Raw genomic sequence first — 26,080 nt, 5'->3', positions numbered from 1 at the left:
GGCTGACCTGGAATTCACTCTGTAGTCTCAGGGTAGTCTCAAACCCACAGCGATCCTCTTATCCTCCTACCTCAGCCTCCCGAGTGCTGCGATTAAAGGCGTGAGCCACCTCGCCCGGCTGTAAATTCATCTTTTATTTGTTGTCTCAGAGAGAGAGAGAAAGAGACAGAGAGAGAGAGACAGAGAGAATGGACACACCAGGACCTCCAGCCACTGCAAACGAACTCTAGACACATGTGCCACCATTGTGCATCTAGCTTAAGTGGGTTCTGGAGAATCGAACCTGGGTCCTTAGGCTTTGCAGGCAAGTGCCTTAGCAGCTAAGCCATTTTTCCAGCCCACTGTCCACCTTTTTATGTGAGACAGTGTCTCTCACTCACCTAGAGCTCTCCATTTAGGCTAGCAGACTGGTTGGTCAGCAAACCCCAGGGATTCTTCTGTCTCTACCTCTCCAAGTCTGGAATTACAGGTATGCATCACCACACCTGGCATTTCTACATGGGATCTGGAAACTGACCAGATTCTTATGCTAACAAAGCAAACACTTTACCATAGCCTAAGCTATCTTCTCAGTTAGCCTCTGATGCTACAGATTCTAAATTGAGAAATATGTAGGCATATTATGTCATATGCCTCAAGTGCATCACTGAGCTCTGTGGCTCACCTGGAAATTTCTAGAGTACTTGGAAGGCACAATGGAAAATCTAGCCAAAACCAGCTTAACTTTGTAGGTCAAGCATTATTGTAACCCTGCCATACACACAAATCCCAGAGGTTCACCCTTCTTCTTTCAGGCTCTCCCAGGTTAAAATAACACACAAAGTGAGATGCTTAATTCAATTTCCTACCAAAAGCCTCATGCCCTGATGCATTAACACTGAGGCACATTCTGGTGACCCAGAACAATAAGGAACCTGACTCAGAATATCCCCACATTCCGCCAGCTAATATTCCAGGACAATGGCTGACCACAGAACAAAAGCTAAGTGCACACATGGCCACCTGCCTTCCTGGGCAAGGCTAGCTGAGGATTTCCTGGGAGAAGAGCAGATTGCACAAAGCAAGGGGGTTGTGCTTTCTGAAGCAGGGTGCTCCCTCTGCAACAAGCTCAGGCACCAACAGCAACAGCAGCTTGACAGTCAGGATGAGCAGCACACTGCGGTACTCCTGTGCTCCATCACTACACAGGTGGCTGGTGATGTGACATACAGACTGAGGAGATGAGGAGACACAAATGAGCCCCCGACTCCTACGTGGTCTCCATTATAATCTTCGTTGCCTGAAAGGGCTCTGTGCTCCCTCTCTCCCTCCTTCTCTCTCTCTCTCTCTCTCTCTCTCTCTCTCTCTCTCTCTCTCACACACACACACACACACACGCATGCACGCACAGTCTGTGCTGCTCTGAACTTTCCTGAGCCAATACAGTCATTCACAACTGTCACACTCTTTAGGGAAGAGGTGAGTCACTGATTATCATAGCAGAGTAAGCACTATGTTCCCTCTACTGTACTCTGAGACCAGAAAAGTCCCAGATCGAATGCCACCATGTGCACAAAGCTACCAGAAAGCTGGCCAAACCACTGCCCTTACTCCCCAGTATTTCAGGCCCCCTCATGAGCACCCTGCATGGAAGGGTCACTCCAAAACAAGCACCCCATGCCCTACATCAGGATCTGCACAACACATCTGCTGCTCATGAGTAGGATGGGATTCCAAGTCTAAAGTATTATTCCCAAATCCCAAAGCTGCTGGGCTTGCCAAGTCTTACTCCTTAGTCAAGCAACCAGGAGCGAGCTGCCCAGCTTGGTGGGTAGATATATGTGAGCATGCCTCTCACTCTACCAGGGAAGCTTGTGTCAGGTATTCCTTTCCCTCATTAATGAATGTTTAAGTCCAGACTTAAGTGGTTCCAGTTTAAGAGCCTGACATTCTTTCCCTTAGCAATGGACTAACTACATTGGAAGTGGACTAAAATTTAGTGACAGACACATGCCAAGCTATCTACATGAAAGTTAAATTATAAATAATAAAGTAAAAGCTACCAGAAAACAGTATGGTACAGATGTTTAAGAAACCTGAGCCACTTACTCATCAGCTCACTGTACTAAGCCTCAGACAGAAGGGCCATTATTTAAAATGCAGTGACAGGACTGGGGAGGTGGCTCAGCAATTACACGTACTTGCTTGTAAAGCACACTGACCTGGGCTCAATTCCCCGACACCCATATAAAGCTGGATGCCAAAAGTGGCACACGCATTTGGTACTTGTTTGCATGGCAAGAGACCCTGGTGCACCCTCCCCCATGAAAATAAATGAAAAATATTTAAAGATAAAATAAAATCAATTCAACAACAAGGAAAAAACAACAGCTTTCAAGATATGCAGAAAGTGGAATTCCTGTGCAATGTAGATAGAAATATAAAATGGGGCAGATGCCATGGAAAATGGAGTGGAAAGTCCTCAAAAATTAAACATACAACTATAGTATAACATAGCAGTATAACATAGCAGTCTCCGTTTGGGGTATATGCCCTAAAAATTGAAAGCTGGAGGCTAGGGATATGGCTCAGTGGGTAACAGCACTTGCTACACAAGCATATGAATCCAGAACCCATGTACAAGCCAGATACAGCCATTTATGTATGAAATCTCAGCATTCCTAGGAGATGGAGACAGGAGAATCCCTGGAAGTTCATGGGCCAGTTAGCCTGGCATATATACCTGCAAATAAGAAAGTAATCCCATCTCCAACAAGGTAGAAGGCAAGGACCAATATCCGAGGCTGTCCTCTGACCTCCACATTGCACTGTAGCACACACGCACCCCTACTTATACTCACACACAAGTCATCTCAACACACCCCCACCACAGAGAGAGAACTGAACTGACAGACTCAGATAGTATACATCCACGTTCATCTCAGCATTGTCTGCAACAACTATAGGGTGGATGACCTGCCCACAATGAACTATAGCAGGTTCCAGAAAGCCTGGGTTACAGTGAGATTGCCTCTTGAAAGGTAGAGGGAAAAGAAAGGAAGAAAACAATGAATGGAAGGAAGGAAGGAAGGAAGGAAGGAAGGAAGGAAGGAAGGAAGGAAGGAAGGAGGGAAGGAGGGAAGGAAATGGGCTGGGGAATCGGATCAGAAGGTGAGAGTACTTGTCACGTAAGCATGAGGGCCTGAGAGGGCCTAATTCACTCTGGGCTTGATTCCCCAGCAGCCATCCAAAAAGCTAGGTGAGGCCACACATGTCTGTAACAGCAGTACTGTGGGGGCAGAGAATGGAGAATCTCTGGGGCTCACTGGACAGCCAGTCTGACCTAAAACCAGCAGCTCTGGGTTCAGTGAGACACTCTGTCTTAAGAAAACATGTGAATGAACAATAGATTACACTCAATGTTCTCTGGCAGGGCGCAGGCCTCTGCATACACATGCACATACATTGTACAAATAGACACACCACATACGTATACTATATATACATTATATACATACATACATACATACATACATACATACATACATACATACATACAAAAGAAAGGAATGTTGTTCTACTTCTCAGAGTCAGCTGTTAGGTAACACCGATGGACAGAAGAGGTGGCCCCTCACGCTACCAGGAGGCAGTACATATGCAGAGTAAACCCAGGCCCGGCACATCCTTCGGCACTGCTATCATTTGTGCTTCCACACTACACACAGCCAGCTTCCTGGCTTACAGGATCTGGATGCTTCTTCCCAGCCTGATGTCCCCAGCCAGCCACCAGTCAGAACCCAAGGCTGTACCGTAGCAAGTCTGCCCATCTCCTCGGAAGCCAATAGAACACTCGCAGGTGAACTGTGTCCCAGGGCCAGGGCGACATGCCGCATTGGTGTCACACCCGTGAGTGCCAATGTAGCATGGATTCTGAAGCGCATCAGGGGAGCCATCTGTGAAGGAAGAGAAACACAATATTCAGTAACCTTACAGGCACTCTTCTTCCACAGGAAGCAAGCCACAGGGTGAGCATGGGGTGGTCACAGGAGAGCAAAGCAATGGGGAACCAGTGCCTCCCATGTTGCACTAGAGTGAGCCCAGAAAGCCCCGCCCCCTGGCCCCTTCCCTGTTTCTGTGAAAAATAAAGTTTATGATACTGCTGCAGAACTAGAGGGCCTATGGCTGGCTGAGGCCACAGGCCACAATCTACAACCTGAAACAGAGCCACAGATGTCACAGGGAGAGACTAATACTTCCCTCTCTTTCACCTCACAGAGCTAAAGTGCGGACAAACTGTCAGCAGGGTCAGTGACATGGGCGCACAGGGGGGGCTTGGACTCCACCTCTACGGGACCCCAGGGGCATACAGATAAAGATGATGGGAAGTCTGACACCGACATGCCACAACTGCTCCTGGTCAGCAGCCCCAGTGGTCTGCAGTCGCAGGGTCAGGGTTTGTCTTGGGCTCCGGGCCTAGTATAATCTGTATTTTTCTCAGGCTTAAGGTAGAGTATTAGAGTGTTTTAAAAAGTCCTGCCATCAATGGAATTTTTAAATGTATAAATGTACTGTGGAATACTATTTGGTCATAAAACGAAATGGCATTTGTAGCAACATGGACCAGCCTGGAGGACAATGAATAAGTGAAATATATCAGGCATAGCAAAATACTACATTATCTCATTTACATGTGGAAGCTTGAAAAGCTAATGACATAGAAGTAGAGAGGAGGATGCTGGCTACCAGAATCTGGGAAGGATGGAGGGGCTGGGGAAAAGAGGAAGGATGGTTAATAGGTCTAAGAGTATAATTGGATGAGAGGACTAACTTAGTAGCGTAACTACAGTTTGGCAAAAGCTAGTTGTACATTTCAAAATAGCTAATTAAAAAAGATGTTGAATGTTCTCAACACAAAGAAATAATAAATGTTTAAGGGGCAGAAATGCAAATCACTCTGACCTAGTCAATGTACACTGCATACATGTATTTTAACTAATTTACTATATCCTACAAATATGTATAATCATTAATGTAGTCCATGAAAAAAATGAAAAGGCCTTCCAGAGCCATCAGTAGCCTTTGGCTGGTCATATTTGTGAGGTAACTTGTCAGGTTAGCTTTCTGTCTGGTAGTTCATGAATAGGCCAGCTACTGCATGAATAGGCCTTCAGTTAGAAGAACAAAAGCAGTGGGTTTGCCAAGAGCCACAAATGACCAGACATATTTTTCTCTCACACAAGATATCTGAGCATCACTTTCTTCTATGAACTGAGAATAAAAGACAAAATCCCAAAGTCAAGGAGTAGAAGTTTTGACTGCAGAGAGGCATGTGCAGGCACACACAAACACACACACACACACACACACACACACACACACACACACACGCACTATACCAGTGCCAGCCCCATACCCCCTACCTCTCACAGGCCCAATGGAGTTGCTGAGGGCGTAACGCAGGATCCTCTCCCCCTGGTTGTACAGGACAAACACACTGTCCACAGACAGCTGCTGGGTGCTGGGAAGGGCTGGCCTGGAGTCATCATGGACACACTCTTGGAAGGTGATGGTCTGGCGCCACTGGTAAGTGTGGGTGTGCGACGGTGTGGCTCCCTCTTGCCCAGGATCTGTCACCGTGTACTCCCGGGTGGACGAGGAAGTGATCACTGGGGTACGGAAGGAAGCGAGGGCACGGGCAGGGAGACAGGTACAAGGAGATTCATCAAAGGCTTTGAATCCATGAGCAGCATTCCCTGCCCACAACAAAACCAATGAATGACAGGCCCAACTGAACTGCTTAAGAAAGACAATTCTTTGGGGTTTGGAAACATTCTGCTTCCTATTGCACAGCACCATCATAATACTGGTATTATTGCTTGCTGACCTGCAGGAGGACGGTCTCTATAAGCTCCGGAGACACCCAAAACTACAGATCAGGTCTGGTGCCAAGAGCAGACTCTTGGAAAGGAACCCACCTAAACTCATTCCACCCACCATTTGCAAGTGAAGGGTGTGACCACCAGCCCGGTACAAGCCATTTTCCCCTCAGCTGCTCATTCAAAAGGTTAAGGATTTGATGAGGTCACTAAGTGAAAAATCTGAAATTAAGCAGATTGCAAAACTTGGACACACCATTTATTAAGCACTTACTACATTTACACTGGTTTCTGTAGTTTTTGTCACGTACAAGTCAATAAATAGTGGCTTCGATTCAGGAGTTCTGGGGTGTTTTTAAAAATATAAGTGAGGGGACTGAAGAGATGGCTTAGTGGTTAAGGCATTTGCCTGCAAAGCTAAAGGATGCTGGTTCAATTCTCCAGGACCCACATTAGCCAGATGCACAAGGGGGTGCACGGCGTCTGGAGTTCGTTTGCAGTGGCTGGAGGCCCTGGCGCGCCCATTCTCTCTCTCTCTCTCTCTCTTTCTTTCTTTCTCTCTCTCTCTACCTCTTTCTCTCTCAAATAAATAAAATATATTTAAAAATATAAATGAGAATCCAGGCATGGTGGCACATACCTTTAATCCCAGCACTCAGGAGGCAGAGGTAGGAGGATCACTGTGAGTTTGAGGCCACCCTGAGGCTACATAGTGAATTCCAAGTCAGCCTGGGCTAGAGAGAGACTCTACCTCAAAAAAAAAAAAAAAAAAATATATATATATATATATATATATATACACACATATATACATACACACACACACACACACACACATATAGTTGGAGAGCTGGCTGAGTAAATAAATTGTTTGCTGTGCCAGCAGGAGATCCTGAGTTCAGATTCCCAGTCCTCATATAAAAGCCTGGTGCAATGGTTCATGTATGTATTCTCAACACCAGGGATGTGGAGGCAAGAGGATCCCTGAGGCATGCTAGATAGCTTGTCTAGCCGAGTCATTGAGCTCTGGGTCCAGCACAAGATCTTACCTGAAAATATAAGGTGGAGGTGCTAGGGAGATGGTTCAACAGTTAAAAATGATTGCTTTCAAAGTCTGCTCACCAGGGTTCAATTCCCCAGCCACCCACATAAAGCTTGATGGGCTTTCATTTGCAATAGCAGGAGACTCTGGTATGCACACACACACACACACACACACACACACACACACACACACACACACCAATTAAAAAAATAAGGTGGAGAGTGATTGAGGAATATATCCAATGTCAACTTCTGCCCTCCATACTCAACATGCACATGTGCACATGCATATACACATACCATATGTATACATGCAAAAAATATGAAATATTTTTATCAGGCAATTTTAGAAAAATTACTCAAATAGTAAGAGAAAACCTCAACAGAGGAGAGGAGAGACAGTCAGGAGAGAGCCACTATTGGCCCATGCAACAAAGCCCTCCACTTCCTATTAAAAAAAAAGAAAGAATAAAGGGCGCTTTGTGTTTCTGTGCTCTGCTGAAGCTTGCTACGCAGCAGAAGCATGAAAGCCAGGGGATAAATAAAAGATCAGTGTGCACTGCCTCCCAGGCAGCTCCCTCGCGAGGGCTGCCAGCAAGCCATCTGGCTGCATGCACACTCGGGAGGCTGGGGACTGCAGCCCTGTGAGGAAGGAGGGCTTCCTTGGACTCTGCCTCCAAGGAGGAGAATGATACCAAGTCCCAAGGCCCTGGTCATGGATATCACCTTTCTATATAGTGCTTTAACAAAAACATGTTAAACCTTCCTAATGTTTTGGGCAGAGAAGTGGCTCAATGGGTAAAGTGACACCTACGTTCAGATTCCCAACACCCTTACAGAAGCTGAGTGTGGTGGCAAACACCTATAACCCCAGCCCTGGGGAGGTGGAGACAGGAGAATCCCCAGGACTTGCTGGCTAGCTAGTCTAATTGAATCAGTGAGCTCTGGGTTCAGTAAGAGACCCTGTCTCAAAAAAGTAAGATGAAAAGGAAGATACCCAATGTAGACCTCTGGGCTCCACATACACATGTGTACCCCCCTGTGTGCATACGTGCATGCACACACACACACACACACACACACACACACACACACACACACACAGTTCCTAATGTTTGGGGGCTGGAGAGATGGCTCAGTGGTTAAAGTCAAGTGTTTTCAAAGCCCATCAGCCTTGGTTCAATTTCCCAGTACCCACATAAAATCAGATGCACGAAGTGACTCATGCCTCTGAAGTTCATTTGCAGCAGCAAGAGGCCCTAATGAGCCCAGTCTCTCTCTCTCTTTCTCTCTCTCCTCTCTCTCAATTTATACACACACACACACACACACACACACACACACACACACACACACATATAAAAAGTTCCTAATGTTTGACTCAACAACTCTGCTTCCAGAAACTGAGTCTCAAAAAATCAGAAAGTCCAGTCCTGTCACCTCAGCTCTTTGGAAGGCTGAAACAAGAGGACTGTAAGTTTGTGACCTGCCAGAGAGTGAGTTCAAGTTCAGTGGGGCAACTTAGTGAAATTCTAATTTTAAAAAAATTAGAGTACACGGAAGCTGGGGTGTGGTTCAGTGGGTAGAGTGCTTGCCTAGAGCATGCATGAGGCCCTGGGTTCGATCCTCAGCACCATACAAATCTGGGCACACAGTGCTGCACGCCTGTAATCCCAGCACTGGGAAGGATGAAAAGAGGAGGATCAGAAGTTCAAGGTCATCCTTGGCTGCATAGCAAGTCCTTGGCTACTTGTAAGAGAATGTACTTCTTTAAAAAAAAAAAAATACTTCCAGCCTTTAATCCCAGCACTAGGGAGGCAGAGGTAAGAGGATCACTATGGGGTTGAGGCCAGCCTGAGACTACATAGTGAATTCTAGGTCAGCCTAGGCTAGAGTAAGACCCTACCTCAATAAAAAAAAAAAAAAAGAAAGAAAGAAAAATACTTGTATTTATGGGGTGAGCTATGAGGGCATTATGTTACTTAAACTGGGTAAGTGGCACGTGGAAATGCTCTATTGTTTATTACAGCTGGGCACTAAGGAAAATAAGTGTAAAAGTACAAATAGATATGTATTAAAAAAATTATTTCATCTTAAATTATATAATAATGGGGACAGTTGACATAAACACAGATGAGAAAAGGTTACAAGGAAACTATAGTTAAATTTAAAAATTACAGCTAGGCTACAGGATTCTTGCCACTCTTATCTCCTAGGCTCTGTTGTTTATCTTTGGTATATGTGTGTGGTGTATACACAGGTTTGTGTATCCGTATACACCCATGTGGAGGCCATAGTTCTCGTCTGCCTTACTGCCTTGACACAGAGTCTCTCACTAAACCTGGAGCTCCCCATTTTTCAGTCAGATAGGCTGACCAGTGAGCCCCAGCAATCTTCCTGTGTTTGCTCCCCTCAGCACTGGGTTTTCAGGCACGTGCCACTATACCAGGTTTCTCTACATGGAATTAGGGAAACAATTCAGGTCCTCATTCTTGCACAGCAAGTACTCTTACCCACTGAACCATCTTCCCAGCCCCTATCATTTGTCTTTATTTTTATTTTTTCTTAAATTTACTAGAGAGAGAGAAAAAAAATGGGGACACCATGGTCTCCAGCCACGGCAAACAAACTCCAGACACATGTGAGCCACCATGTGCATCTGGCTTACGTGGGTTCTGGGGAATCAAACCTGTGTCCTTAGGCTTTGTAGGTAAGCACTTTAACCACTAAGCCATCTCTCTAGTCCCTCATTTGTCTTTTGAGACAAGGTCTTGCTATGTAGCCAAGGCTGGCCTGGAGCTGATGGCAAGTCTCCTGCCTAGGACTAGGATGGCAGGTACAGGCCATGACAGTTGCTTCACTTTCTGTTTTATACTACATTCTCTTCAAGTGTATCTTGTGTCTGTCATTAAGGGGGAAATAGTTGCAATAAAGGATAGCCTTCTGTATTTCCCTCTGCAGATCCCAGGGAGTTACTCTCAAGTGCTATGTCCAGGTGGGCCCATCCAGCAGCACAGGGCAATCACTAGGGGTCATGGGCCTTGACTTACCTGAGCTGGAGTAGTGATACAGCTCTGTGTAGGGCTCGATGTGCACAGAGGCACCATAAGGGATCTGTGGCACCCGACCTTCCAGCTCCGTGTTGATGGTCAGGTGTCCGTGCTCATCAATGCCACTGAACTGCTGCTTGATGACCAGCTTGCCTGGGTGGCCCACAAAGGTCACCTCAGCCTGGCGGGTGAATTCACCCCCTGGAAAGTAAAATGATCTGTCATTCTGCTGCCTTGGCAAGCGTATTCTCCTGATTGGTCCTAAGCTCAAGAAGTGAGGGACAGGCAGAGGTTTGTGGAAATAAGCCACAGTCAAGATGACAAATGTTACCTGTTCTCTCTCTTATGCACAATCTAGACTGAAATGTGTGTGTGTGTGTGTGTGTGTGTGTGTGTGTGTGTGTGTGTGTGTTTGAGAGAGAGGAGGGGAGTAGTAAGAGGCTGTGACAGGAGAAAAGGAGATATGGAAGGAAGAGGGAGGAGGGAATAGAATAATGTGACAAGAAATCAGAAGGACAGGTAAGAACACATATAGTAACATTTATGCATGAAAATGTCATCAATAAACCCATTGCTTTGCATGTGAACTTTAAAAAATTAATTTAAAATTTACTGAAATAACTAAAATAATGACAGAACATGAGGCTTGTCACTGAGAATAGAGCCTGGATGTCTATATGAGCCATGCAGGGGAGAGAAGCACTTCTGAACACCAAGCCATTATCTAAGATGGATGAGTTGGGCCAGAAAAAGTAAGAGCCTAGATTCGGCTCCCAGATGTGTTGGCACTTGCTAGATGACTCTTGAACAGAGCTCCTCACCCTTCTGAGCTTCCATAGCAGAGGTGAGGACACTGTGCTGCCAGGGCTTCATTAGGCTATTTTTGAATGGTTCTTAAGCTAAAACCAGTCTTCAAAAAATATCAAAATAATAACTTTTTTTCAAGCCAGGTGTGATGACACACTCCTACAAACCCTAAATTTGGAAGGCAGAGGTAGACAGACTCTCACAAGTTCGTAGCCTGGTCTACACAGTAAGTTCCAAGCCAGATGGGACTACATTGTGAGACTATTTCCTTTGTTCATGGTGTGAAGAATATATGAAATTTAAGTTACAGTGTCCATTAACAAAGTTTTGTTGAAACAGCCACAATTATCCATTGCCTGGCATTGCATTCACCTTACAGTGACAGAGTGGCATGGCTACAACAAATGGTATAACTTAAAATATCTAGACAAGGCTTAAAATATATATACTCTCTGGCTGCTTGCAGAAAACGTGTGATATTCTGTGCTGTATAGTGACCTGAATTTCAGGGAGCCATCTCAGTGATGACATGGGCCCTGGGAAATTAACTTCTTGATTAGTTATTCTTCCAATAACAGATTCTGGTGTCCAAAACCTGAAAATCTGAAACTCTCTCTGTCATGTATTTTATAGGCATACAAGGCTGAGAGCTGGGCAAGGAGGCAGTAGGATCTATGAGTCTGGCTGCAGCTAACTGCATTTGCAAAAAGCATCTTGCTTGCATGAGAGTATGGGTATGGTTTTAATACTCAGAATATATGTGTCTATGGAATAGACAGCGAAACATTAAACCATCAATGAGTAATGCACATGGGTTCACCTCTTTTCAAATAGATTTGCTCCTTTCTTAAAATGGCCACTCTTCAGGAAGTGGCACATTTATACTTGGGACTTTTGGAGGGTTACCAGGGTAAAGTTGGACCAAGATTTTACTCCAAATTGGACTGAGATTTTACTCCAAGCACTACATCCATTAACCAGCTGTGGCTGAGGTTTCTGGTACCCAGCACACAGGGGAAAGGTAGTTCTAGTGTCAATATATGCAACCCAGAACTGTGGGTCCAGGCCCCAGGCCCTAGAAATGAGTGGTAGAGGGGGCTGGCCTCAGCAAAGCCATGAACTATGACACCAGTGAAGTGCCCCCTCAAATGCTCTGTCCACACATCCATTAAAACCTCAACTTTCCTTGACAGGATATGGCCTCTGAAACCTCCAAGACTCAAAAGGAAGATGTTTGTAAGGCCTGCCCATCAGGCTGGAAGTGGCAGGTTCTATTCCCTGAGCAGACACAGAGATGCTTAATGTCAGTCTCAGATGGTTGAGGTACATGAGCTGATGTCTCTTGTGTAACTGCAGAAAGTTCTAAAGCTCTACAAAGAAGCCACTCTGCCATCAAAACACACTTCTAGGTGATCTTTGTTAATGTGTATATAACATGTGAATTTTATCTTGTCACTTATTTCCAGAGAAAAACTAGAAGGGACCCTTCCCATAGACAAAGTGTTTACAAAACGTTTCTGCAGACAGAGCTCTCACTCCATTCATTGTCAGGTCTCTCCTGGTCACACTCTGTGATCCGCTGATTTGAATGTGAGCGATCAATTACCTGTGATGCTGAACCCGTTCTTGAACCCATCCTGCTCCACCGCAAACATCCATCCAATGATGCCTCCAATGGGAGCCAGGGGAAGCAGAGAATACCCCACAGTTTCAGGAATGGTGCTGATGGCTGTGTAGGAACGTCCATGGTTCATTACCACATAGGAATGGAGGTCAGTGTTCTCGAAGACAACAGGGACCTGGCTGTTCCCCACGAAGATCCTTCCCTTCACCTTGCCATTGACACGTTGTGGAGAACCTGAGCCAGAAACATAGAGGTGGAGATGGCTTTCCAGCACCTTGTGATGAGAGAAATGTCAGTTCACGCACAAAGCAAAGAGGTGGCAGCCTAGGGGTGATTGAAGGAAGTGAATGCACTTGTGCTTATGACTACATGTCATGAGCCTTGCAATTTCAATGCCCCTGCCTCTCTGTTGCTTATGGCTGTGGCTGATAATGGAAAGAAATAACAAGTGCTCACCACTGAGTGCCACAGGCCTCAGGAATCCATCACCTCTCCTCTCCGCCATGTAACTGATGGGACACCATGCAACGCAGCTCTCCTGCAAGCCATTGTGTAATAAAGAATTTCTGGGGCAAATAAAAAAATCTCACAAGATCAGTGTCTCGGTGATGTAGACTGCATACTCTTCCCCAAGGAGATCACAACAGCAGATCACTGTTGAGAGTTTAAGGGGCAGAATTTGTCATTTTCTGGGACATTCGGAGTAAACTGAGTGGCCCTGGGACTCCATGACAAAAGTGCCAAATATCCATCCATATCACACATAATAAACATGTCAGGCTCCCATTCAGCCTGCGAGCCAGGCTTGGGAGAGACAGCTGAGTGCCGGAGCCTCATCTAGCACAAGCCCCAGAGACATGGGCAAGGCAAACACCATGGCCACACAAAAGGGCTTCTGAAGCAGAACCTGCTTGGTGGACTCAGAGGGATGGAGGGTATATGCTGGTCACTGTTCCATTTAGATAATTTAGGAACAATGTATCTGAGCCCTACTATAGCAAAAGCTGTATATAAATGCTTTCTTAGAACACTGACGAATAGTCTATGTAGGATGTCATTTCTGCTTAAAAGTTATACTAGTAATTTATAAATGTTAGCATACACCTGAGGGAAGCCAACAGTGGTTACAGCATAGCAATATGGTAAACATTCCCTTCTCTATCATGTGTGCATGCTTGTGTGTGTAAAATACTGGGAATTGAACCCAAGACATGCTAGGCAAGTATTTTGCCACTGAGGGACTGGAGAAATGGCATAGCAGTTAAGGCACTTGCTTGCAAAGCCTAAGGATCCAGGTTTGATTCTCCAGGACCCACGTAAGCCACATGTACAAGGAGAGACATGTGTCTAGAGTTCGTTTGCAGTGGCTGGAGGCCCTGACACACCCATTCTCTCTATATATCTGCCTCTTTCTCGCTCTCAAATAAATAAATAAACAAACAAATAGAACTTTACCACTGAGCTATACCCCCATCCCTGTCTCAGCCACTGGTCGTATATACCTTATCTGTGATATTTCTGGGTTATAAATGACTTGAAACATGACCTTTACTCCCAGCTCCTCACTTGTTCTTGGCAGTTTTGTTATTCCATTGGTTCTCAGTACTTTTTTAACAAATAAATTTTGTTAAGTAATCTTAGACACATGGACCTAAGCCTGAGGGCCATCTAAGTTCTGATGACATTTTGCTGTTAAACAATGTCATCAACCAGCCAGGACATATTTGACATGAGTAACTGCACACATATTTTGTCATTACGCAGGGGAATACTGTGAAGCTCAAAGGCTAATAGCAAAAAAATGTGTCCCAGGAGCAGTTACAGAAACAAGGAAGAAAGCCAAGTTAAGGAAATTATATAAAATCTTTTCATCGAACTTTGAGATAGAAAAAATAAAACTGTTGTTGCTTTTTTCCTGCTGTTGTTTTTATTTTTTTGAGACAGGGTCTCTATTACTTTTTGTAGCCTTGGCTGGCCTGAAATTCACCATGTATGCCAGACAGGCCTCAAACTCATGGAAATCCTTCCTCTTGAGTGCTAGGATGATAGGCATGAATTACCATGCCCACATAATTTTTTTTTAAGTAGAAATAATCCAACAAATATTTAAACCACAAAACTATTACAGGATATGTACACAGGTCAACATTTGTGGCAGGACAGCTTGTATCTCTGAGCTGGGTGCCAAACAAACAGCTCAGCATTTGGAGCTTTTATATTTGGGGAGGGGAGGCTCTGATGAGGTAACTCTTTGAGAAGAGAACATACTTTGGGGCTGGGGACATGGCTCAGTTGGTTAGGAGCTTGCCTGGAATGTGCAAGGTTCTGAGTTCCATCCCCAGTACTTAAGGGTTAGAAAGAAAGAATATAGTATTGTTGAATATTTAGTAAGCGTCTCTTAGGGTGTATCAGTAGAAAAGTTGGGCTGGAGAGATGGCTGAGTGGTTCAAGGTGCCTGTTTGCCAAGCTTGATGGCCCAGGTTTGAATCCCCGGGACTCATAAATCCAGATACACAAAGTGGCACATGCATCTGGAGTTTGTCTGCAGTAGCAGGAGGCCCTGGTGTGTCCATAATCAGTCTCTCTCTCTTTCTCTCAAGTAAATAAACAAAAACATATTTAAAGTCAGGCCTAAAACAAAGAACAAAAGTCACACCATGGAAAGAAATGGAAAACACGTTAAAGAAGTTTAAAAAATTCCTCAAAATTGATATGACAAGTGTACTCCATTTTCTAGCATTGCTCAAGGTAGAATGAAACAAAATAAAACAAACCAACCTAACTTTACTTAACTATGACCCAGAAGGAAACAATTTTTCTTGGAAAATTAAAACAACTGACTTAATGATAACAGTGTCAAGGAATCTGAAAAATCCAAACAAATTTATCCAACTGGGTCTTCTTGAGTCAGATTTTACAAAGTAGCTGAAGTTCCCTCATTATAGAGCAATGAAAGTGACCTCACATGACAGGTGAAGAAATTTGATGGCCTCTGCAGGGACTCAACGTGATGGAGCCTGGGGTCTTTGTGTTCATTCTGGCTTATGGCCTCAAAGGCCTTTGATGATTGTGACTGAGACTGCCAGACTTGCATGGAAGATTCATCTGACCGTCGGGAGCATCAGAATGGTGGGTTCTTTAGGGGCAGAGGCTGGGGCTGACCTCAGCCATCACAGAATCTATTTTGGAGTTAGTGTGCTAGAACTGAGAGCAAATACCTCTTTGTTTCTACCATGAGCATGTCGTGATTTCAAGGACATGAAGAAAGAGGTATGGAACAGGAGAAGGGATGGCTAGAACAAGTTGGACCCATTACAAAATTCTGGTCTAAGTCAGCCTTCTATATCCCTGCAGAGTTTAGCAACCTTTCAGATATAGATCGAGCCGGGCCTGGTGGCATAGGTCTATAATCCCAGTGAGTTGAAAGGTTCCCTGGGCATGCAAGGGAAAGTTCAAGGTTTGTCTGCTAAAAAGAGGGCTGGGGATGTAGCTCAGTGGAACATTTGTCCAACATGTACGAGGCCTTGCATTCAATCTGCTGTATGGGAAATGGGGAAAGAGAGATTTATAAGTAATACACTTGAACTCAAGCCAGATAGGGGCAGAGGCAGGAGAATATCAAATTTGAAGCCAGCCTAGGCTTTTAACAAGTCTCTGACTCAAAAACAAGCTACTGAAGGGCCTCCAAAGATGAGGCTGTGGAGCACATGTGAAGGAACACAAGAGGGGAGTGCTTCCTGGTCCAGGCTGCATCATTTAAACACTTGGATCTTTTGTTGCATGCGGAGGTTGGATGGGTTCCTAATGGTTACCACCTCTGAGACAAAAAAGCACAGGAAAAAGAAAAAGATACTGTGTCATGTTAGAAAAAAAAAGGACATTCCAGTAGGAACTCCCATTAGAGAGTTTGACAAAGGACTGGGAGTGAGTGATGAAAATGCAGCTGCTGCAGAGCTGGGGCAAAAGCCATGTTTATGAACAAACACCAGGAACACAAGCCACTTTCTCCTCCCCACAAGTTGCACACGACATAGAAGTAGATTACCTTCTGCAACGCATTGCCTGCCATTGCCCGTGTATCCAGCCACACATCTGCAGCAGAAGCCCGTCGCGTAGTCTCTGCACTCTGCATGCACCGAGCACTGGTGTCTGTTGTTGGAACATGTCTGCCGGGAATCTGTGTTGTAGCTGAACACTGTTGTGAGAAAAGAGAAGCAGGGTGGGTCATGGCTCAGTCAGTCAAGGGCTTGCTGCCTTGCAAGCATGAGGACCTGATTTTGATCACCAGAACCCATGCAAAAAAGTCATCCGTGGTGGCACATACTTGTAATCCCTGGAGCTCACAGGCCAGCCCACTCTAGACTAATTGGTGAGTTCCAAGCCAATGAGAGTCTCTTCTCAGAAAAAGAGGGATAGGGGATGGAAAGATGGCTTAGCAGTTAAGGTGCTTGCCTGCAAAGCCACAGGACCCAGGTTTGACTCCCCAGGACAGGGGTAAGCCAGATGCACAAGGTGACACATGCATCTGGAGTTCATTTGCAGTGGCTGGAAGCCCTGGTGCACCCATTCTTTCTTTCTCTGTCTCTGTCTCTGTCTCTGTCTCTCTTTCCCTCTCCCCCCACCCCTTCCTTCCCTCCCTCTTACTCTCTCAAAAAAATAAATTTTTCTAAAGGTGGATAGTATCTGAGGAATGACACCAGGGTCTGACTTCTGGCTCCCACACTGCATGCACGCGCATACACACAAACACACACACACACACACACAGCAGACCTCCCCATACTTTGCACAGCTCTCCACTGGGAGGCATTTTCACATGGACACCTTCAAGCCCTACAGGACTCATTTTTGCCTAGGCATTCAAAAGGCCAGGCTAACCACAGCAGACTAACGTAAACAAAGCGGACAGTGATGGGGCTCTAGCGCTCAGCCTGTGGAAGCAAACAAGTCTAAAAGGAGCTGAGAAATAACAACAAACAATTCAAAACTGCTACAATACAATGGATTCAGTGTTGATCAGGGTTAGGGTGCTGATACTCAACATAAATCTTAAAATGCTGTCCAGCTAATATGGTCAGAGGTCTCAGCTTCACATGGTGGGGACCAAAACTTTATTTTCTTTTTACTCATTTTTAATGTGGCATGCCATTTTGCCTATCCTTATATACATAGTATGTAATTACATTATATTTTAGACATAGATATTTCTTTATAACCTTCAATCCCTCCTTTCCTCCCAGGGAATAGTTCAGGGCTCTGTTACTCAAAAGTTGATCAGAAGGGATCATGAACTTGGAATATTATTTATATCTATGAAAGTTGTCAATAAGAACAGTGTTTGAGAAGAAGCTGATCAGAAGTAGCTCTTCAGTTACATCTGTTCTAAAACCCTTTGAAACAAGGAATCAAAGGGTATCTTTCCCTAGTTTAAATTTCTACTACCCAAGTAAATTTTATTAGAACCACAAACCTGCCCATTAAATTTAATGATCAAGAGCAAATTCATTTGTAATGAAGTTCAAAAGCACAAGAGGGGTGAACTTCTAGAAGCAAAAATGATCTCATGTCTAATTGACTGTTGGGAATGAAGATCAAAGAAAAACATATCTCCAGGTAGGTTCCACTGGTCCCAAATTCTTGGAATTTCCAGTGTGTGTAAAGGTGGCAGAGGATCAGAGCTGAGGATACCTGGGCTCTGAGTGGACATCTAAGGCATTACTGATTATGGAGGCTTCATCTAGGTGTCCCTCTCTCAGTAGGTCTGCTATGATTTATATATCTGAGAGCAGCTATTCAAACAGCACCAGGAATGTACTGCAGGCCACAGACAGTTGACCTTCAAAAACAACCATAGTGGAATAATGGGAATTAGAGACAGAAAACATCTGCCACACATACATTCTGCGTTCAAATATAGACTTTTGCCAGCATTGCCCCAGAGTTGTTAGGGGTAAATTAGGACTCATTAAATCACCATGGCTTTACTAATGATAATTTCAGATGCCTAGAAAGAATAGAAAAAGGATGAGACTCAAAACTCCTCATCAGGGCTAAGGAGATGTCTCAGTGGGAAAAGGGCTTGCCACACAAGCATGAAGATCTGAGTTTGTATCCCCAGACTCCACATAACAGCCAGGTGTGCTGACAAGCACCTATAATCATAGTGTTGAGGAGGCAAAGACACAAGGATCCTTGGAGCATGCTGGCCAGGCAATCTAGCCTAACTGGTGAGCTCCAGGTTCAAAGAGAGATCATATCAAAAAATAGAGTAATAGAGAGGGGAGGGCTGGAAGGGAGGGCATAGCAGACATGTGAAGCAGAGGACAGAGGACTGGGAGAGGGAATAGTCTAAAGGGTGGATGGAGAAAGGTGTGGGACGAATGTTAATCAAAAGTTAAGATTTATGAATAATCTATATGGAAACCTACTTCTTTGCTTGCTTATAATATATATGTTTAAAAAAAGAAGGGCTGGAGAGATGGCTTAGCAGTTAAGCACTTGCTGGTGAAGCCTAAGGACCCTGGTTCGAGGCTCGGTTCCCCAGAACCCACGTTAGCCAGATGTACAAGGGGGCGCACGCAGCTGAAGTTCATTTGCAGTGGCTGGAGGCCCTGGCGCACCCATTCTCTCTCTCTCCCTCTCTCTCTATCTGCCTCTTTCTCCCTCTGTCTGTCGCTCTCAAGTAAATAAATTAATTAAAAAAAAATTTTTAAAGATTAAAAAAAAAAGAAGCCAGACATAGTGGCTCAGTCCTTTAATCCTAGCACTCAGGAGGCGGAGACAGGAGGATTGTTATGAACTCAAGGCCAGCCTGGTACTACAGAGTGAGTTCCAGGTCAGCCTGGCCTAGTGTGAAACCTCACCTTGAAAAAAAATAGAGAAAAAGAGAGTTGGACAGAAGTATCTTGTAGGTATGAATAACGTTGTACCCAGAAGGCACAGAATGTTATTAGAAAAATTTCAGTGCCAGGGTAGAATACCTTCTAGCAAGTTGTTGGCCAGCCTCTTGGTGGCCCACCAGAGCTAGATGGTAAGACCCTATTGCTGAAGAGTCCACATGCTTGGGCTGCAGGACACTAAGAAATCAAGCTGCAACTGAGCTGGAAGCCTCCTCCCTGCTGACTAGCTGCCAAGATGCTGGTTAAGATCTATGCAGCCGGCTGGGGGAGAAAAGTCATCAGTGGTGTTAACTAGCAGTTGTTCCTGCAAGCCTTACAGCCATCCAGCCAGACCAAATGTGCCAACTGCAGGTCTGTTATAGGGAAAAACAGGTGCTCTCTGATTGGACTTGAGGCTGGCTCCATGAGAAAGAATCGCTGCCTGGTACTGAAAACCTACCTAATCAAAAGCCTGTAGCTGGTGAGGTTATAAACCCTAGGAGGGAACTATTTCTGTTTTCTGGCCAAATGGATATATTATGCCCACAAAACTGACCTCTAACTACTTGTGTTTATGCCCATATATTAATGCTACCCTCACATTTGGTTATAGAAGTTTCTCTTTTCAGATGGTAGTGACTCAGAATTTAAAGTTTTGAGAAGTGACCATGGAGAGTTCAGTCCTAAATGATACATCTCTATCAATCCTTCCAAAGTTCAGAGATCATTGTGGAAGAGGTGGCAGGAAGATTGTAAGAACCAAAGAAAGAGAAGGAGTGTTAAAAATACTGTCTTTTAGCACTTGAGAGATGGCTTAGCGGTTAAGGTGTTTGCCTGCAAAGCCAAAGGACCTTGGTTCAACTCCCCAAGACCTACGTAAGCCAGATGCACAAGGTGGCACATGTGTCTAGAGTTCATTTGCAGTGGCTAGAGACCCTGGCATGCTCATTGTCTCTCATTCTCTCTTTCTCTCTCTCCTTTCTTTCTTTCTTTCTCTCTCTCGCAAATAAATAAATTAATTAAATAATGTGGAAAGTTATTGAGGAAGGCACCTGATGTGACCTCTGGCATACACACATGTGTGTACCCATAAGCATACAAATATACACACTGCACACACATATGCACACCATACACAAATATACACAAACAAAAAAACCCATTTCAATATCTACAAGTAAACATACTCCACACTGAAATCAAATAGCAGAGAGCTGTGTACTAACAGATGGAGATGCTTCCCTATGCATGGGGATGGGGCATGAGACTGGAACCCATGGCCTCAGCTTCCAAAGAACAGTGTGCAAGGAGGCAGGGTGGGAGGGCACGAGACTGGAACCCATGGATTCAGCCTTGCATCAAATGACACTTCTTTCTTCCTGTGCCTTGGCAGTTAGCACAGAGCCTGGTAGGTACCCCATTTTGCCTGTGTTTTGGGGGTTCAATAAGGACAGACATTTCACAACAAATCAGGAGAAATAAACAGGAGAAAATGATGTGGAACAGATGTCAACTTTTCTGGAGGTCTTTCAATAACTTTTTTGTGGGGGCCGTTCAAGGTAGGGTCTCACTAAAGTCCAGGCTTGCCTGGAACTCACTCTGTAGTCCCAGGCTGGCCTCAAACTCAAGTAACCTTTCTACCTCTGCCTCCTGAGTGCTGGAATTAAAGGCATGTGCCACCATACCTGGATTCTCAGTTTTTTGTTTTTGTTTTTTGAGGGAAGGTCTCACTCTAACTCAGGCTGACCTGGAATTCACTATGAGTATCAGGGTAGCCTCGAACTCATGGTGATCCTTCTACCTCTGACTCCCAAGTGCTGGGATTAAAGACATGCGCCACCATGCCCGGCTTGGGTAACTGTTAAGTAAAGCAGTAGAACTGTATAGAACAAATTTAAAGGCTTGACCCACCCCATTTATATACACCTCAAGGGGTTATATGTCAGCCTCAAAAAAGATGAACATAGTTCAATTTGGTATCTCTTGTAAGACAAAGTATAATCAAGATATTTTTCCTCAAATGTAAAGAATACCTCAGCTTCTTAGTATCCATAGTCAGAAGATAGCATACTGTAAGTAAAACTACTTTTTAAAAATTAATTTGAGGCTGGAGATGGCTTAGCAGTTAAAGCATTTGCCTGGAAGCCTAAGGACTCATGTTTGACTCTCCAGGACCCACATAAGCCAGACACACAATGTGACACAAGCATGCAAGGTTTCACATGTGCATAAGGTGGCACACACATCAGAAGTTTGATTATTGTGGCTGGAGGTCCTGGTGCACCAGTCCCCCCCCCCCTTTCTCTTTCTCTCATTAAATTTAAAAACTCCAGTGTGCTGGGCTTGCCTCAAGAAAATAAAAATTAATCTGCTCAGTCATTCTAGACTAGAGCAAGACCCTACCTTGAAACACCAAAAATAAATAAATAAATAAATAAAAGATAATATTCTCATTTTGTGGTTTTGTGGTAATCTTCACAAATCAACTCTGCAAGCAACGGCCTGAGAGGAAAAGTAATCAGTCATTCAAATTCCAACAGCAAGAGGAAATAAATGTGAAAGGTTACTTGAGTAAACAGCCAAAAGAACTTCTAGAATGTTTTTTCAGGTGGATGATATCAGTACATTTCTGATCTCAGAAGTGACAAATAAGAAAATTTGTTTCAAAATAATTCTAAAGCTCCTCACTCATCCCTCTTCTGTCTTTTTTATTCCCTTTCTCATTTATTTAAATTTTTATTTATTTTTAGTTGAGACAGAAAGAGGGAGAGAGAGAGGGACAGACAGAGAAAATGGGCACACCAGGGCCTCTACCCACTGCAAATGAACTCCAGATGCATGTGACACCAAGTGCATCTGGCTTATATGGGACCTGGAGAATCAAACCTGGGACTTAGGCTTCGCAGGCAAGTGCCTTAACCGTTAAGCCATCTCTCCAGCTGTCCCCTCTCATTTTCTAATGCAGAGTCTCACTGTATCTCAGGCTATCCTGGAACTCACTATGTAGTCCAGGGTGTCCTTAAACATAATTTTTCTGCCTCAGCCTCCCAAGTGCTGGGAATATAGACATGTGTCACCACACGCAGCAATAACTCTTTAAAACAGGATAAAATGGAGGAATATTGAAAGAAGATGCACTTCTCAGTTTCCAGCTGCAGCCCTAATCTCAAAAGGTCACAGGGAAGCCATCACACCTGTGAGCCAGTGCTCTGCCATGTACGCATTCAGCTTTGCTTCCCCACACTCTCATCCTTAAAGCCACTGTATGGTACATTTGACCCACACTGCACCACAGTACTCTTGTGCAGGAATTTAAGCATTCAAGGATGTTCTCAACTGCAATGTAAATGTCTTACCAACACCTGTTTCCTCAACTTCATCCACATCAATGACCTGGGGGTGCTGCTGGGAGAACTTTTCCATTGGCAGCTGGAAAGATCTGGTCCTCTCAGTGGGTGTTCCATGGGGTCTCTCTGTAGCCTTATGACCTGGGGACAGGATGCTGGGTTCGTTGTAAGGATGAGAGGTCACCAGGTCATAATCTTCTTCCTCCTCATACTCTGCTCCATCATCGGAGCCCAGGTTCACGTCTGCAGGGACAATGCCATTGGTGGTGGCCGGGCTCCCAATCTCAAACACCCACACGCCCTGATGCCCAGAGTTGCTGCTCCTATGGGGTAAGAAAAGAATCTTGAAAATAGGTCTCAACCCACAAGCAATCCCCAATGACCAAAGAAGAGGACCCATGTTCATTGGAAACCCATGGTCTGTGTCACCAACAAGGGCTGGAGCACAGGAGGGTCATGTCGTCACAAAGCTCAGGGACTACTTCATAGAGCAGAGTCCACACAGACACAACCACCACAAAGAGCTCCCCCTCTTCTATGCCACCCCAAAACTCTGAAGGACTCTCATTGTAATCAGCTCATGCTTATCACTATGTGTCCAAGCTTTATGACACAAGGTGACCAGAATCATTCATTTCCCCACTATTCACTTTTCATTGCATAGTATAATGCATCTATCACACCCAGAAAATGCAGTTGGTATTTTCTCCTGATTCTTAAAACAAGAATTCTCAAGACTCTTGATATTTCCAATAGGATAAAAGTGACCTTTGGGGCTGGAGAGATGGCTTAGTGGTTAAGGCACTTGCCTGCGAAGCCTAAGGACCCAGGTTTGACTCTCCAGATCCCACGCTACCCAGGCACATGAAGGTGAGGCAAGTGCAAGGTTGCACATGACCACTAAGTGGAGCAAGCACCTGGAGTTCAATTTCAGTGGTTAAGGCCCTGGTGTTCTCTCTCTCTCCCTCCCTTTCTCTCTGCTCATTCTCTTTAAAATTATATATATGTGACCGTTGTATGCTAATGAACTGACCAGTGACTGGACTCCTAGATGGCCTTGTGACAGTGGTGGTCAGAAAGACCAAGCCATGAGAGGAAGTGGTGGAAGCTTCTGCCCCTCCCCTAGTCCTACCCTTCAGTGAGGAGACATGGCTGAGCTGCAGATTCAGTCCATCACCCATGGCCAGTGATTCATGAACCACTCCATGTAATGAAGCTTCCATAAAATCCCTATGTGGCAGGATTTGAGGAGCTACTGGGTGGTTGCCAAGAGGTAGAGCAAAGGGAGAGATGTGAAACTTCAGCACCTCACCCCACTCTAAAGATGACCCCTGCCTTCTCTACCATTAGCTGGTGCTGGAGTGTGTTCTTGATAACAAACCAGGATAGTAAGCAAAGGCTTTTCTTATGCTCTGAGTCATTCTAATGGATTATTGATGCTGAGAAGAGATAAGGCCATGGAAGCTCCTGATTTAAGTGGGGTGTTCAGAACCACAGGTGGAGCTGCCAGACTTGGTGACTGGTATCTGAGATGGGTGCTTGTGGGGTCTGCAATAACATCCAGCAGCTAGTTACCTCCAGAACTGAACTAAGTTATCAGACATCAGTCAAGTGTCCAAAGAACTGGAGAACAGGTTGGCGTAAGAAAATGCCCCATGTACTTTCTCAGTATTGTGTGTGAAAACAGTGCAAATACTATGAAAAGCAAATGAGATACAAAATTCAATCGTATTTTAAAATATTTTAAAATAACCAAACCTCTACATTTTATTTTTTGTTTGTTTCTGGTTTTTCAAGGTTGGGTCTCACGCTAGCCCAGGTTGACCTGTGGCCTCGAACTCACAGTGATCTTCCTACCTCTGCCTCCTGAGTGCTGGGATTAGAGGCATGTGCCACCATGCCCGGCAAACTTCTTCTACTTGACTCACCATTTTTACTGTCTCATCTATCTACAGTCAGAAGTATTTCCATCAGAAAATACATAAAATGGCAGATTACAATTGGGAAGAGCCAGCTGAGTTTTTACAAATTTTTTAAGCCAGTTATGAAACACAGTTACTGTAAAAATATTAAATAAATTACGGTCTAGGGATAAAACTCAGTGGTAAACTCTTTCCTAACACGCACAAGGCCCTATGTTAAATCCTTAGTGTCATAAAACTAAGTTAATAAATAAGTAGGTAACTACATGAACTTATAATAAATTATATGTTTTTAAAGAAAGGAAAATACTCAACAAAACTCATACTCATTTTATAGCACCCATGTTCTTGAAGTTTCTTTTAAAATCTATTGTATCTTTGTGATGAGCATATATATAGTGGTATATCTGTTTTTAATTCTTCATCGAGTAACATATTAGTCACTTGAACATGGATATGCTAGGGATATTTATATCACAGAAATAGACAAACCCTATGCCTCAGGGATCCTCCTGCCTCATTAAGCCAGATATTCAGCATTTACCAGCCCAACACACAGTAAGGGGTAGAAAAATTTTAGTCTAGATCCAAAAAGGTGAAATTAGTGGCAGGAAGTTATTTTTCAAAAAAATGGGATTCTGAGAGCTGGTGGTGCATACCTTTAATCCCAACATCTGTGAGGTAGACGAAGGAAGATGAGGAGGTATATCAGGAGTTCAAGAACAGCCTAGGCTATATGAAAACCTGTCTGAGATCATCAAAATTAAAAATAAAAATGGTCTGGGCTCTTCCCCCTTTTGCCAAATCTACAACATAACCTGTAGCAGCACCATTTCCCTGGGCATGAACGTTGTAAGAAGTGGCCCCTGAATCAGTGCAGAGGAAAGCAGTTCTCTCAGCCTTCAGTTTCTGACAGGAGACAGGGCTGAGTAACCTTTACTCCTCAATTTAGATTCATAGGGAACATGGTAGCAATCATTTTAAATAAGGTTGATATCTTAAAAAAAGAAAAACAGAATACCTGTTCATGTGAATATATTACCTTAAACTCATCATAAAATAGTGTGTTATCATTTTTAAATATCTACATATAAAATTTAAATCCACCTGAACATTTTTAGATAATGATCTATAGTGCCTATTACATTTTGATTGGTAAAACAAAACAATTATTTTATTAATTATCAGGAAGAAATCTACTGAGGAACAACCATTAAAAAAAAGCATACTTGGCCAGATTTCCAATTGATTCTCTGTCGTTGGCAAATATGTTATATGCTCCATCAGTGTTCCTTTGGAATCCCACTAAATGTTGACTGAACCCAACCATGGCAGGTACTTGGTCTTCATCCTTCTTTGAGAATGTCGTTGAGAACTGTAGACCATCTTCAGGATAAAGGAAAATGGCGTAGGAGCTGGAATTTGAGGAGGCCAGAACAGCCTGGAATGTATTTCTCTGTGAGGATGAGAAATTAGTTACCCAGCAACATATTGATTCGCTCAAAATGTGTTGTGCACCAGATTCTAGATAAAAGTGAGGTGAGCCAGACATG

At 44.2% G+C, this 26,080-nt stretch overlaps 1 protein-coding gene across 1 annotated transcript in view; it reads right to left on the bottom strand.

Annotated features, from left to right (window-relative positions):
* The window catches only part of Nid1 (nidogen 1), a 109,148-nt gene that overhangs the window by 46,308 nt on the left and 36,760 nt on the right, over nt 1-26,080 (bottom strand). The window contains exons 3-9 of the mRNA XM_004662185.2: nt 25,757-25,983; nt 22,615-22,928; nt 16,426-16,575; nt 12,363-12,614; nt 9,950-10,150; nt 5,400-5,645; nt 3,789-3,932 (exon numbers count right to left, since the gene is read on the bottom strand). Coding sequence (XP_004662242.2) covers nt 3,789-3,932; nt 5,400-5,645; nt 9,950-10,150; nt 12,363-12,614; nt 16,426-16,575; nt 22,615-22,928; nt 25,757-25,983 — 1,534 coding nt within the window. The remainder of the gene's footprint in view (nt 1-3,788; nt 3,933-5,399; nt 5,646-9,949; nt 10,151-12,362; nt 12,615-16,425; nt 16,576-22,614; nt 22,929-25,756; nt 25,984-26,080) is intronic.

The sequence above is a fragment of the Jaculus jaculus genome, chromosome 6 (assembly GCF_020740685.1).
Source record: "Jaculus jaculus isolate mJacJac1 chromosome 6, mJacJac1.mat.Y.cur, whole genome shotgun sequence".
Classification (NCBI taxonomy): Eukaryota; Metazoa; Chordata; class Mammalia; order Rodentia; family Dipodidae; genus Jaculus; species Jaculus jaculus.
This window is presented reverse-complemented; position numbering and strand designations above follow the sequence as displayed.